This window comes from Notothenia coriiceps, unplaced genomic scaffold (assembly GCF_000735185.1).
Source record: "Notothenia coriiceps isolate Sejong01 unplaced genomic scaffold, NC01 NC01_scaffold00012273, whole genome shotgun sequence".
In the NCBI taxonomy this organism is placed as follows: Eukaryota; Metazoa; Chordata; class Actinopteri; order Perciformes; family Nototheniidae; genus Notothenia; species Notothenia coriiceps.
The window spans coordinates 43,391-58,414 of record NW_011344974.1 but is presented as its reverse complement, the minus strand read 5'-3'; the positions used below and the strand labels follow the sequence as shown (position 1 = coordinate 58,414).

The 15,024-nt window shown below is 42.8% G+C and overlaps 1 protein-coding gene across 1 annotated transcript; it reads left to right on the top strand.

The window, feature by feature from the left end:
• The first annotated feature begins 259 nt into the window (after positions 1-259).
• On the top strand, positions 260-14,762 carry sall3a (spalt-like transcription factor 3a). The gene is made up of 4 exons (XM_010773268.1): positions 260-1,407; positions 9,176-12,322; positions 12,575-12,912; positions 13,115-14,762. The coding sequence occupies exons 1-4, from the start codon at positions 1,326-1,328 to the stop codon at positions 13,544-13,546; spliced, it is 3,999 nt and encodes a 1,332-aa protein (XP_010771570.1). The 5' UTR covers positions 260-1,325; the 3' UTR covers positions 13,547-14,762.
• Positions 14,763-15,024: the final 262 nt, after the last annotated feature.

Here is a 15,024-nt window from a genome sequence, read left to right as displayed (position 1 = left end):
TCTCATAAATCAAATATACTGCAAGATTAATATGACATATCCCTATCTCCATGTCTATCTCTAACAAAAACAGGTTGGTGTGAGATATTGTATGATGGGAGGTCAAATCTGGGTGTTCACTGGAGTCTGAGGACGATCCATTGAACAGTAACGTGGTGGTACATCCTAGTGGTGGCTGAAAGCAATGGGCTGAACCTCAGCTTGGGGGTTAACTCTCACACACAGCGCAGTCCCTACACACACCGAGCCGTGCCCGACACCGAGACACCGGAGCGGTCTGCCACAAGATAACTTCCAAAGCTGGCTTCCATATGAGCCGGCAGAAGGGAAGACACTGAGTGATGCTTTAATTTGGAAGAAAGCAGCCGCGTTTCAGTGTTTCGCTTCAAGATATCCCGAAAAAAAGGTACTTTTTTTTTAAGAGCGCACCGAGGCGAAGGGGCAACCGGGAGCTAAAGGAGGAGGAAGAGGTGGACTTCATCGCGAGGAGAAGCGATTTCTTCTGGGACGAATGAGTGTTTGATATTGGAGGCTGCTTATCTGCTTTTTCGCGTCAAAGTTTGAACACGATTCAAAAAGAGGTGTGAATTTTGTGAATAACTTTTACACATCAACCGGTTTATGATTACCGGAAACGTGTCCATGAAGAGACAACTTTAAAGAGTCCAATTCAGGAGGAGTAAAAGTTACCTATAACGGAGCAGAACTCTCGAGACTTTATGAGAAGATGGGATCATAAAGGTCAAAGTGATGAAGATGATACTCGGAGAAGAAACGCTGTGAATCCTCAGTGAAAGGAGGCAGGGGTTTTGACGTTCCCTTGTTGAAGACCCCCCCGTGAGCCCGGGCATAACAAGAGATTTGGTGTGTAGTGTTGTGGGGGGGGGAGAGAGGTTGGATAGTAAAGAGAAAAAGAGACGGATAAAGTCTGAGAGTGAAGCTGCTAATTGCTCAGTCCGTCCCTCATTACCATATCCAATGCGCGTCCGCTGGACTCCAGCCAATCCTCCCCACCTTCACATGGTGCCATTAATCGCGAGGCATTATTCACTATCGTAATTATTATACCGACATGCGCAATCCGACGCACAGCAACAGCAGCGACGGCAGCAGCAGCAGCAACGGCTAATTTACTGAACATTTTTCCTTTTTTGCGTCCCCCTCCTTTCCTCTCTCTCAGCTATATCAGACTATTTGCGAACTTTTTTTTTTAAGTGTGTGTGTGCGTGTTGATTCATTCGCTCTCCGCTGATGTATCTGCAAAACGCAGAGGCATCACGGAGCGCAAAAGCAGCAGCAGCAGCGACATCCACGCCAGCAGCAGCATGTCCCGACGCAAGCAAGCCAAGCCGCAGCACCTCAAGTCGGACGAGGATCCCGCAATAGCCGGGGTGATTTCCGAGCACGGTGAGTGGAATTAACCAGCTGAGTTCTCCTCTTTCCAAAACAAGACAACTTCCCCTGTCACTACACTTTACACTAGCTGTGTTTTCTTTATTTCACTCTGTTTCAGCAGCTTTTAAACTTCTTTAAGTTCGACTTTAAATGGAAACTGGATCCGGATTTATAATAAGATGTATTTCTTAAATATGCAATTTTGACATCAGCGTTATTAAGTCAGAAATGGTTCTCTTAGTTTACACGCAAGTTTGTTGTTTTAAAAAGTCGAGTTAGTTTTATCCCCTAAACATCAGTCTAACCTGCATCTGGTCACATTATCGGCGACTTTTAGGATTAAAGTGTTTAATGCATAATGTATTCATTTTAAACAATTTTGTAATATGTGCATGAGGCCTTTTTGAAAGCCTTTCTTCAAAATATCACTATTTTAATATTAATATATATTTAAAAAAATTGGAGGCTCCTTTGCAAATTAGTCTTTGAAATCTTACAGTTGACTTGTGCATGCGCTTAAACACATGCACACACAATTTAAGAACTTGGAAATATTTGACATTATTTTACATCTTTTAAATTCTTAATTCGGCGAAAGAAAGACATGCGACGATTTCTATTTTAATTAAATAAATACAAATAAAACCCGTTAAAAAAGATACATTTGATTTTGAATCAGTCTTTTGTCCCCCTGCGCCTGTCTGGCTCTCCTAGGAGCGACGTGCGGATTCTGTTGCAGGTCGAAGCCTGCGTTTTGTTATGGAAATGTTTTTGTTTACCCCCCTCACATAAATTTAGCACACTTGATTTGTTCCCTTTTGCTCACAATGTCGACAACATCGGTTGACAGGGCTCGTCCTCGCCATGCGAGAGAGAGAAAAAAAGGCTCATTCATCTTGCATTCTGTACTCAGCCTTTTGCGCAATAAAACGATCATTATAGTGCTAAAGTCACATCTTCAGAAAGCCGTTGGAATTATAGGAACAACCGTAGAAATAGTACTTTATTTTCAAAAATCCTGTTGAACATGATGTTTTTCTAAATGTTACGATTCTTTGAAATTCAAGTATTTGTAATTGCTGTATTTTTATAAAACAACATTGTATAAAAGGAGGAAGAAATCTAATTTTGTATCTATGAGGAATACTTGATTTAATAATTTCATAGATGAACCAACAGTCACAATAATATAGTGTTTTAATATTAACATAATCACCCTTTTTTACTCTAAAATGTGTATTTCTTTTAAAGTTGATACTTTAAAAGAAAATCACTGCTATTATTTATACCTCTCCATTTGGCTCATGTTGGCCAACGCAGACCCAGTCACACACTCACACACTTTGCAGGGCTTCTTTACAATAGAAATGCGTGATGTAATCTCTGGGGAGCAGCTCTCTTTGCATGGGGAAATGTTGGTGTGAGGGCTTTGGGGAATCACACTGATGACTCTTGGCTCTTTTTGTCCGATTTGCTTGATTTTCTCCAGGACGATTTCACATTTGAACAGTGTGTCTGTTTTAATGTTGAGGTAACCCGTTGGTAGATTTGGTAGATTATCCATCAGGTTGTTCTCCTGTAGGATCATGGAAGGAAAAACCCTTTTTTAGTCATAACATTTGGATGATTTTAATTTCAGTTAAACAATATTCCTGCAATTTGTGATAAAGAAAGCAGTATCCAGAACATTCAGGGCTCCACACATTCTTTGATCATTTGTACACCTTTCTGCATGGATGTCTACCATTAAAATAAAGCAAACACACTGCCTTGTAACCTATACGCCATTGTGCTTAACACTGGAAGTGCCCGAGGAATGTTCGTGCATGTCCTCATCGGAGCACTATACTGGCTCGCTTGTTTCCATGACAGACGTACGTGACAGTGAAACAATCCCAAGCCTTTGGTAGAGCACAGCGAGCCCATACACTTAGATAAACCCAATAACACTCATTGAAAGCTTCCTTACGGACGAATGTCACGACTGCGGTGTATCACTGCAGCATGATCAGACTCTCTGGTGCCCGTGCTGCAGCTCCTGACCATCAATCGTCTTGACAAATCATTGCATATAACGTCGAAGGAACTCAAAGGTTCCAATTGTTATTCAGACTTGAAATCTATATTATGTCGAGCTGGTTTTAGGGAGCAAGTCAAGCATTCGGATGGCGTTCAAATTGAGCTGAAGGACACATTTTGTGAAATATCGAGCAAGAAAAATAGTCCCCGGATTAGGGAACTAGGATGTAAACCTGTCCTTCTGTGTTCTTTATTTTTTGATCGGACCTCTGTGAGTGGATGTCTTTCACTCTGCTGCAGCTCAGTCAGGATCCCTTTAATGTGCCAATAAAGATGAAAAACTAAAATCAAGTGCCAACAAGCTCTTGTCTGGCATATCATCTCCCCCTCAGGCCTTCCTGACACTTGCCCCCTGAGGGCATTGGGGGTTGTGTGTGTGTTCAAATAGGGACAGAAGGGGAGGGGGGGTCTCCTTAGGAGTGCTTTTACAAAGCTTGCTGACTTAACCTTTGTCTAGCCCCGGTCGGACAGGCCCTGCCGTTTGATGTCAAGCTCCTCGTACAATTAGAACATGTGTGCCGTTGACCTTGGCAGCGCAGCATACTCGTGTCCTAGAAAGTGTGAACAGCGACGGGCTTTTCATCCGGCCACCGCCTCCTCCTCTGCATCCAGTGCCTTTCAAGGTGTGCATGTGGAATGTGTGGGAAGTGGTGGCGTACGTATTGCACTGTGATACACTTGTGTTCAGAGGGATGTTGAAAATATACATTTCTTCAGACGTACATGATCAATTTCAACCAAGAAAAGAACAGTTTCACAATGTTATTTGTTGGAAAAAATGACATTTTCTTCATCTTAGGAGACACTCTATGATAATTTTAGAAAGGAGCATACATTTAGGCTTTAGTTTTGATGCTTTTTCACAGATATGTCTCATTACCGTCTTTATTGAATCCTCAAACACACTCCCAATGTTTAAGTTTCCCTTTCTCGCAAACATAATCTTCGAATCAGGAATGTCCGTGGTTATGAGGTTCAAAACATATGGAATACAGTGAGGAAATCCCTGCTGACAGTGACAACACGGTTCCCCTGCAGTAGGGCTTTTGTTTGGCTTTTGTTTTAATCCCCTCTCACCATTGGGTGCAGGCCCCTGGACCACCCACACAGTTGTGCCAAAGAAGGCACTCAGATATGGCCGTGTCCAAATTACCCCCCTGCGCCGAAAAAACACACACAAACAAGAAATATCCTGATTGAGAGGAAGGACTTGACAGGAATGTTTTGACATTAAGCAGATTTAAGAGACCGAAGAGGCACATTTCGTCATTAGTCGTTTTTCTGAAGATTATTTTTGTTTAGGGGATTTTAGCTTTTCAAAAAGTGAAGCCACGGACCAACAGTTTGACAGTTGAGATGTTTTGTTTGTTTTACTTCAAAATATAACTATTTGAATCTAGCTGAAGCAAACCCATGTAAAAAAAAGACCATTAAATATGACCTGCTGCAAGATGAGCTTCCATTAAAGCCTCCTCATCTCCAACTCTTTTGTAAAACCACATCCAGAGAGAACCATCTTACCGGGTGACACACTCCTCTGGACAGAGTGCCGTCATTGAATACTGTATTGCAAATGCTTGCACAAACAAATCGTTAATGTTTTGGCTGCCGCACATCTGCAAGCAACGACAAAAGGCCTCTCTGTTAGTGCAGATATGACTGTACCACTCTGCAGAGCGGCTGACCAGGCCGGTGACACACACACACACATTAAACACACACACAGGCAGAGCAGTGTTGAAGGCGCTCGAGCCTCTGCATGATGCATAGGATCATTTGATGAGATGCCTCATGCGTTCAGATGTGTTTACTTTTCAGGAAGTGTGCAGACAAACCTATTTTTGAACAATCCGCTGTTTTAAAGATTCACACAAATATTATAAGATAATATTAGAATAATAAATGCAATGCTTCAACAATGTGAAAACAGATTCAGTATTTCAAATGGGAATTTACACGTCACAAAAGTCAATATACATCAGTCAAAACTTAAAAAATATGACTTAAAATAATAAATTTCCCCGAGAATAGAGTTGTGGATGTGTGATCAAAGAATTCCAAGATTGTTGAAGCCAGAGGCCTGTTTCTTTTGGCCCTCCCCTCCCAACATGGGCAGGACCCACAGTGATGCATCTCTCTTTAAGGGTCCTGAACTATCCCCAGATGCTCGAGAATAATGCTTTTTGAAGAGGCAGAAGGAGGGGGCGGTTCTAGTGAGGCTAGAGATTACTGTAGGTTAATAAAAAAAAAGGCACAGTTTGACAAATAGGAAATGGAAGACACAAAACACTTGAAATCCCTTTAGACACCATTGACTTTACCGTAACATGTTACCAGTGTCATGGTGTGTGTGTGTGTGTGTGTGTGTGTGTGCGCTCAGTAAGTGGATCTTGAAATTGTTAAGATTGAAGGAATTTGAAATTGATCAACGCTCGGCTCTGTGGCTTTCACAGGATCGGTGGAAAGGATGAATAGCTCATCTGATATAATATGTCAGATTAGCGGTTACAGTTAGCATGACAACAATTATTGAGCAAGATAGCGGACACACGGATCCAATGTCCTCAATCCCACTATTATCCACAAGCTTAATATTTGCATCTGAGTAAATGAAGACTCTTGGAAGAATGGAAAACGGATTGGATTTTTTTTCATCCTTTCTTCTCATGCCATAGGAAAATCAATACAACCCCCTACACTCACACACTAGTGCACACACACTCTCACTGTCTTGCAAATACATAAAATACACAAAATGTCGCTTTTACACAGCTGCGATGGCGTCCCACTGTTTCAGGAGAGAATGGTAATTATGAATGCAAATTGTATCATTTTAAGCTTATTGGCATGTACAGTGGGAAATAGGGAAATTGTTGTAGCCTGTCTTGTAATATTGAGTAATTGTAGCAATATTCAAAATGTCAGAAGCCACATCCAAAATCCACATCCGAGAATTTCATTGAGGCTTTTTTTTTTATGGCAGTGTTGAGCTATTGAGGCTATAGTATTCTTTAAAATATAGTCTGAAACTGAAAAGGCCCCGTAAAAAGGATATTTTCAAAAATGTATTTATTTTTCAAATAAAAACAATGAAATGTACGATTCATATTAGACACAATATCACTTCACAGAGGAAACTTGCTTAGATAGGCCTGCCCAAGCAGCCATATACACACACTACAGTTATTTATCTGCAGTGGCCGCAAAAAGCATGTGTTTGTCATTTGTGCGTCAACATATGTGTGAAAGAACGTATCGGTGCGTTTGTGTGTGTGAGGTCAGAGGCATACAAAGCCCCCCCCTTGTAATTGTATGAATTAATAAAAGAGATTGACAGTAATACCATTCTAATAACTAATCAGCTCAACACAATGCCTACTCATTTGCGCTGACCTTTCAACCCCCAATTATGGAAATTAGTTCTGCTGTCCGCTGCCGGCCTAAGGAGATTTTAAGACTTTTGTCACGTGTCCCTGACGTTTCTTCTCACTTGGTATAAATAATATGATAATCATTTTGGGAAAACATTTTTTTTTAATGCAATTCTTATAATGATTTTGCACTGGATAATCAAGGGGGGAGGTAACATTGATAATTAAAGAACCGTCACGGATTTAGATTTATTTTATATTGCTAAATCAATTTTCTTCGGATTTCTAATTTAACCTTACATGATTAAGTCAAATAATATCGTGTTTTGTCAGCCCCAGCCCCATTGAGGATGGGAACGCGGAGTCTGTCCAAAGCCTTTCTGTTGATAATTAATTGAGTTACAGTCACCACACCTTGAGAGCTCCTGCCCCCTTTGGCCAGAAATTACAGGAGGAGTGATGAATTTCTTTACTAATGAGTCACTGTAATTGGCATGAATGCTTCATGTCTGCCTCACCAGGGCTCGCTCCGTTTTAACCTTTGTAATGAGCGTGAGCACTGGATGAATCTCACTGTAGCTCACTTGCAACACATAGGAAGACATGTAGTGTTGAGTGAATATGTGAAATCCTCCATGGCAGTATTTGTCTTAGCTGTTCTTAGATGTTATGTCACCATCTACGACTACGTGTCATTTTATCTTTTATATTGACAGATCAGGCTTGTTGGCTTATTGGTTGAGCTTTGCTGTTATGATTAGTGGTAGAACATTTGCGTAAATTAAATACATTACTAACTTTATTCAGGAACATTTGCTCTTTTGTGTGTGTGTGTGTGTGTGTGTGTGTGTGTGTGTGTGTGTGTGTGTGTGTGTGTGTGTGTGTGTGTGATGCAGTTGCACCGTTTACAAATAATTACAATCCAATTTTTTTGCACTTTTTGTAGCTCTGATTCTATTTTGGCAAAATTAATAAGTCATCAATCAACTTTGTTTTATAAAGTGTCTTTATAGGGAAAGTACTTTTGTGTAATAATTCACCCTTTTGGCAATAATGCCCGTTAAATTGTCCTCTTTTATAGTTTTTAGTATGTAACATAATTCATTTTGTAGCTAAATAATGGTATCGCCAGAATTACCCTGGGTATTTGACTAAATACCGGACAGGAGACTCTGAAATAGAGTATGTGCAGGTTGCTGTGGCAGTGATTGAGCTCACTTCCCACTCATTATGAAAGGGAAATGTATATAGGGCCAAGAAAGACATATACACACACATAGAGTATAACCATGTTTAAACAAAAAAAATAAACAAAAATGGGAGGGCATTTTTGCACGGTTTTGATCAGGTGTGAATTTGGTCTTTGCTCAGAGCGTGTGGCGTCGGTTTGTTTGACTCTTGATGGTTGCGTATGGAAGAGGAAGTGGCTTCCTAAAACTGTGATTAAACATGTGTAACTAATCAAGAGACTGCGCTGCCATGGCACTAGCATGTAATTTGTTGAGTCTCATTTTAGAGAGCATAGGAGAAGGAGGGAAAGTAAGACAGATACATTTATTAACTGAAAGGCAATGTTGTATATTTCCAAACATTTCCAAAAGCATTTGAAAGTGGGCATGATATGTATCATTTGTATGTGTATTGGTAACATACATTGTAAATTGTCAAATTAAAGGCGAATGGTACAGGATATTTTTAAGTGCTACATTTTCATCCGATTTCTGCTTTTGAAACACTGACAAATCACTCTTCCTGACATCATAAGAAAAGAGTAATCCAGTATAGTCCCTTGCTTAGATTTAAGGCTAAAGTATTACCTTTGCAATGCTAAATGACAAGGCCCAGGCATTTGAAATTCAGGTGGAAATGACTGGGCTTGATAGCAAAGGGGAATCCTAATAGGGCCATCAAAGTCCTGATTTGTACCCAACAGATGAGGCAGCCGTGAATTGTATGAAATATTGGAAATCAATAGGTTCTATGGAATTTCATTAAGCGGCAGTATCCACAATTGATAGGCCCTCATAATTTGATGGATTGCACAAAGAAAATTATTAGCTGCTCTATGGAGAGGGTGTGAAGGCACAAACCTGGGCCTTGAGAATTGGTGAACTAGGGCAATTTGTTCGGAGTAAAAAAATAAAAAGAATATTGATTTTGTTTATGTTAAAAGAGAGGAAAAAATGAAAGGTTAAATCTGTGCAGCACTGCACTGCAAAATATGTTTGGATTCTTTATCGATTATTTATTCATTAATTATTCTTTTGTTGCCCTCTCCTCCCTCTTTTCCATTCCCCCTCCATTCTCCTGACCCCCTCCACTCCCTTTAGCCCTAGGTGAGGTGCTGGAAGACGCAGACAGTGGGAATGAGAGCCGCAGCGGCAGTGAGGAGACACACATTTGTGAGAAGTGCTGCGCTGAGTTCTTCAAGTGGTCAGACTTCTGTGAACATTTAAAATGTTGCACCAAAAGCCCCCTGGTGCTCATAGTTAATGACAATGAGAACACACCTATCCCCTCCCAAGAATATACTACAGAGCTCTCCCCTGTACCCAGCTGCTCTAGCGAACAGGCTGACAGCGAGGACCCGAGGGAGGGCAACCACAGTCTTGTTGGTGAGGGGGAGGACATCCCAGAGACAGCAACCCTAAGTGGGGTCAATCTCCAAGAAAACGAGGATGAGCAGATGGAGCTAGAGCTTTCACCAGAAAAAAATATGGATCTCGACGAGACAGATGTGACATCCCCTGAACCAGACGGCTCCCTACCTCAGCTCAATGATGTGGTCCCCTCCGCTGTTACAAGCTACGCCATGCCAAGCACCAATGTTACCTTGGAGACCCTGCATGGCACCCGGGTTGCAGTAGCCCAGTTTTCACAGAGCGTAAGGGCAGCAGTGGGCAGTGGGGTTTCCACCATGGCTATTCCCATGATCCTGGACCAGCTGATGGCCCTCCAGCAGCAGCAGATACACCAGCTGCAGCTGATAGAGCAGATACGCAGTCAGGTGGCACTGATGAACAGGCAGTCTGCCTCACAGCCTGCTCTAAACAACCATCACAGCAATGCTGCTGGAAACCAAGGGCCTGTTTCCTCCTGTGCCCCTCCTATCGCAAGTCAGCTTCAACTACACAACTTCATCACTCCCCCTGTCCATCAGATGCCTGTGAGGTTGCCAGCGACGCTCAGCGCTCAAGGCCCTTCACCCTTGACCTCAGGGATGGAAGGGCCCCTCTCTCAAACACCCAGTAGCTGTCAGCCATCTAACTCTTCAATACCCAACACGTGCTCAAATAACTTGGTGTTTCCCTCGTCCAGTGGCAACGGATTGTCATCTCTACTCCCCTCCTGTTCATCATCAGTCACAAACAACATTAGCAGTAGTATAACAGGATGTGGTGGCATCAGCAGCTCAGCTCTGTCCAGGAACTCCATCACCCCTCCTTCGCTCAGCCACAGCAGCCTCATGGGCTCTGCCTCCAATCTACCGCTGATACCTCACAGCTCATCCAGCAGCGTGATCTTCCCCAACCCGCTGGCCAGCATAGCAGCCACAGCCAATGCGCTTGACCCCCTCTCTGCTATGATGAAGCACCGCAAGGGGAAGCCCCCAAATGTGTCTGTGTTTGACACTAAGCCCAGCTCTGAGGACCCCTTCTTCAAGCATAAGTGTCGGTTCTGTGCCAAGGTGTTTGGCAGTGACAGCGCCCTACAGATCCACCTGCGTTCACACACTGGAGAAAGGCCCTTCAAATGCAACATATGTGGAAACCGTTTCTCCACTAAAGGAAATCTGAAAGTCCACTTCCAGAGGCACAAAGAGAAATACCCACATGTTCAGATGAACCCCTACCCTGTGCCAGAGTACTTGGACAACGTACCCACAAGCTCAGGCATCCCGTATGGAATGTCTTTTCCCCCGGAAAAACCTGTAACCACATGGCTCGACAGTAAACAGATCCTCTCCACAAATCCCACCTCCGTTGGGCTCCAGCTTCCTCCTACGCTGCCGAGTATGATGGGAGGTTATGGTGAGTCTCTAAGCCTCACACCGCTTAACAGGTCCCCTCAAGGGTATTCTCCACCATTAAGCGACTGTGCATCTTTGTCCCCTAATATTGCTATTGACTCTGGCATGACCACTATGTCCCCCTCCCCAAAGCCCAGTCTAGGTAGTGATGCACCTCCTCTCTTGAAACCTGAAGGTGTTCTCCTTCCCCCAAGCTGCTCTACTAGGCCAGGAGAGAACACCACCACCACCACAACTACACTAACTCAAGTGGTCCTTTCCTCCACCGTCACCTCAACCTCATCGTCCAGTAGTGGCCAGTTCACTGAACCCATCACTAGCCCAAGCTCAATTTCTAGCCCTGTCTCACATCCTGTCCTTCCCATGCTCTCAGACCAGTTTAAGGCCAAGTTTCCCTTTGGAGGCCTCCTAGACTCTATGCAAACCTCGGAGACATCAAAGTTGCAGCAGCTTGTCGAGAACATTGACAAGAAGATGACTGATCCAAACCAGTGTGTCATCTGCCATCGCGTTCTGAGCTGCCAGAGTGCCCTCAAGATGCACTACCGTATCCACACTGGCGAGAGGCCTTTCAAATGCAAGATATGTGGGCGGGCATTCACCACAAAGGGAAACCTGAAGACACACTTTGGTGTCCATAGATCCAAACCACCACTCCGGGTCCAACACTCCTGCCCTATCTGTCAGAAGAAGTTCACCAATGCCGTCGTGCTGCAGCAACACATTCGTATGCACATGGGAGGGCAGATACCAAACACCCCTGTCCCAGAAAGCCTGCAGGAGATGGACACTGACCTCTCCTTTGATGAGAGGAGCATGGATGCGATGAGTAGTTATGATGACGACCTTCTGGATGAAATGGAGCAAGCTATAGAAGATGAACCCGACTTCAAAGAGGGAGAAGTAGACCCATGTAAACCCTATTCACCTGGGTGCTCCCCACCAACTTCCATAATTTCAAGCATTGCTGCAATGGAGAACCAGATGAAGATGATCGACGCAACTGCCAATATGACCCGTTCGTTTGGTCAGAAGCCTACGCAGAACGGCATCAGCTTTGGAGGAGAAACTGATTGCTTTGCCACTGATTCCCTCTCTGCTGTGGGGGATGCTGAAGGTCAAAGCTTGGGGAGCCCTGCTTTGTCTGAGTCCTCCGGCTCGATGCAACATTTTTCCCCAGCTCACAGCAATTCTGAGAGCCTGCGATCCAAATCCCCAGCTGCAATCAACAATAACATCAACAGCAACAGCACCACGATAGTAGAAGAGGGCCAGGAGAACAATTTGTCTGGCTTTGCAACAGTGAAGTCGGAAAAATCAGAGACCCCATCTCCGCTCTCTGCAACTGAAGGCACCGGGGCCCTTGACCTGACTGCCACTCAACCTGGCAGGCACTTTATCAAGGAGGAGAGCCACTTCAGCATGCTGTTTCTAAATAGAGATCGAGGTGTGTATGTGCAAAATGAACTTAAACATGATGCATCATTTAAGTTGAACAAAATGTAGTCTCAAAATAGAAATAGACAAAAAAGTGTTATTAGCCCTAAATAATGAAGTGGGGTTTTACATAGAGGTGTAATTTCTAAGTTTTCAAGTCTGATATATTCATCTTCTATCCATATCTCACAGTTTAAAAAATGTGACTGTGTAACTATATTGCTACAGCATTCAAACATGCATTTCAATTCTCTGTTTTAAGGTCTGAGCACTCCTAATTTGGCCAGCACTGCATCGAACATGATCAAAATGGAAATGAACGGACACGGGAGGTCGATGTCTCTGAGCGACAACTCTCACCCTCCGGCGGGCATCCATGTTCCTGCTGCAGCGCCCCAGAGCACCATGAGCCCCAGCATCAACCCGATGTTGGCTCCCCCACCTCCACGACGCACTCCTAAGCAGCACAACTGCCACGCCTGTGGGAAGAATTTCTCCTCAGCCAGTGCTCTGCAAATCCACGAGCGCACACACACCGGGGAAAAACCTTTCGCCTGCTCTATTTGTGGAAGGGCTTTCACCACAAAGGGCAATTTGAAGGTATGATCCAGTTTAATACAGCATCACTTAGGATTTTACCTGAATCTTTGTGGTTGTAAAAATGCATACCATGTAACAAGTAATACTCTGGGATCGACTCCATATCCATACAATAAAATGTGTGCATCTCGTATTTGCCTTGAACTGTTAAGGTCTCCCAATAACACCCATGATGTTCTTTTTATTCTCTTGCTAATTTTAGGTACACATGGGAACACACATGTGGAACAACGCTCCAGCCCGAAGGGGTCGGCGACTGTCCGTAGAGAATCCCATGGCCCTCTTGGGTGGGGACGCCATGAAGTTCAGCGAGATGTTCCAGAAGGATCTCGCGGCTCGGGCCATGAACGTCGACCCGGGCTTCTGGAACCAGTACGCCGCCGCAATCACCAACGGGCTTGCCATGAAGAACAATGAGATCTCTGTGATCCAGAATGGAGGCATCAACCAGCTGCCCGTCAGCCTCGGTGGCCAAGGAATCACTTCATTGGGACCCATGCCGGGAGGAATGGACCGTGTTCACACCGGAAACAGCCCTTCCATGACGGGTATGGAGAAGGCTGGTATGGATGTCGGGTCCGTCCGTCCGTTCGCCAGATTTATGGAGGAGAACAAAGAGATTGGGATCAATTAAAAATACTTTTCTGTATTATTCCAAGGTAGGCGTTTGGCAAAGACTAAGAGTCTTCCAAGAAGGAAATAAACTGCTGATCCAGTCTGAACTCATGCGTACTATATTATGTACAGATTAAATATTTTTTGTTTGGTTTTGGAAATATAGTATTTAGTATTGATTAGAGGTCTTTGCCTTTCATCCATTCCCTCTTCACTTGATATTTCGCCTATACGAAGAATATTTTGTCTCTTGTTTGAGAATATGTCGTCTTGCAAGATTTGCATGGTACTTATTGGTTTTTATCAGTATGTTTGACTGCTTTTATGAATTATTTTGAAAACCAAGATCCTGCCTCATTTATAATGGGCAAGAATCTTGTCTGGACTGGACTAAAACAGAAGAGTTTAAAGACAGTATGGCCTTTGTCTGGCAACCTTGTTTATGATTGCTCTTTTAAATATAAAAGGGCCGTGGATAGACTGAAGAAAAGACTGAAATATAGTGTTTCTGTGCTCGCCTGATATTCTTTTTCTCATGAACTAGAAAACTTGAAAAAAATAATGTTTGAACTATTTTAATCTTTACATTTAGTCTCCCAGCATTGTCTTATAATATTGTCCTGTGTCTTTAGTATTTATGATATTGACAAAAAAGCGGGTATACAAAAATATATTTAATGGCCCAAGCGTTTTATTGATCCATTTCTTTTCTAAACTGCAGGCTTCACTGATGAATATCTCTTTCAATAAAGACGGTATGTCGTTTTGAGTTGAACAACAGAGAAAATCGTAGGTTTTATTTGGATATCTGTTGAGACTATGTGTATCTCGTTACATGGTAAAGAGGCTAGAGATATCCGAAGCTGCTATGACCACAACCCTGCTTTTAACCTTTGTAAAAAGAAAAAAAGTGATCCTTTTGAAGAAATATCTATGTATAGAAATACAGACAAATCTAAAAACAGGTATGCATATTTTGTATCACATAAAAATAGACATCATGAGTTGAGAGTATTTGTCATGTTTGTGAATGCACTTTTTAAAAACAAGACGTTTTGTCTGTGAGTTACCGTTAACCTTTTGACTGAGCTATCTATCACGTGCTGTTTTCATTGTTTTCATTGTTTCCAGCGTACCACTCCTACAATTTGCAGAGTCGGTTCTCTGTTATTGCATCTGTGCTACTCGTCAGAGTGCAAACTCATCACTCAATCAAAACCTTCTTAAATAAAAAAAAGAGAACATGTGTGCGTTTCAATGTTTTTATTTTTCTGCGATATTTCTTCCTTTTCTCTGTCAACTTTTTATTTCCATAAATGAACTCTGAAATAGCCGATACATATCATTAAATTAATGACAGGGAGTCTTTTTTATCATTATAAGTTATTTACAATTCTATAAATCACTTTTGTTTAATTTACGCATATAGCGCACTATTTTCAGCTCAAAATAGAAAGGCAAGAACTCTTTTTCTGTGGGGTGGGACTACTTGACAAC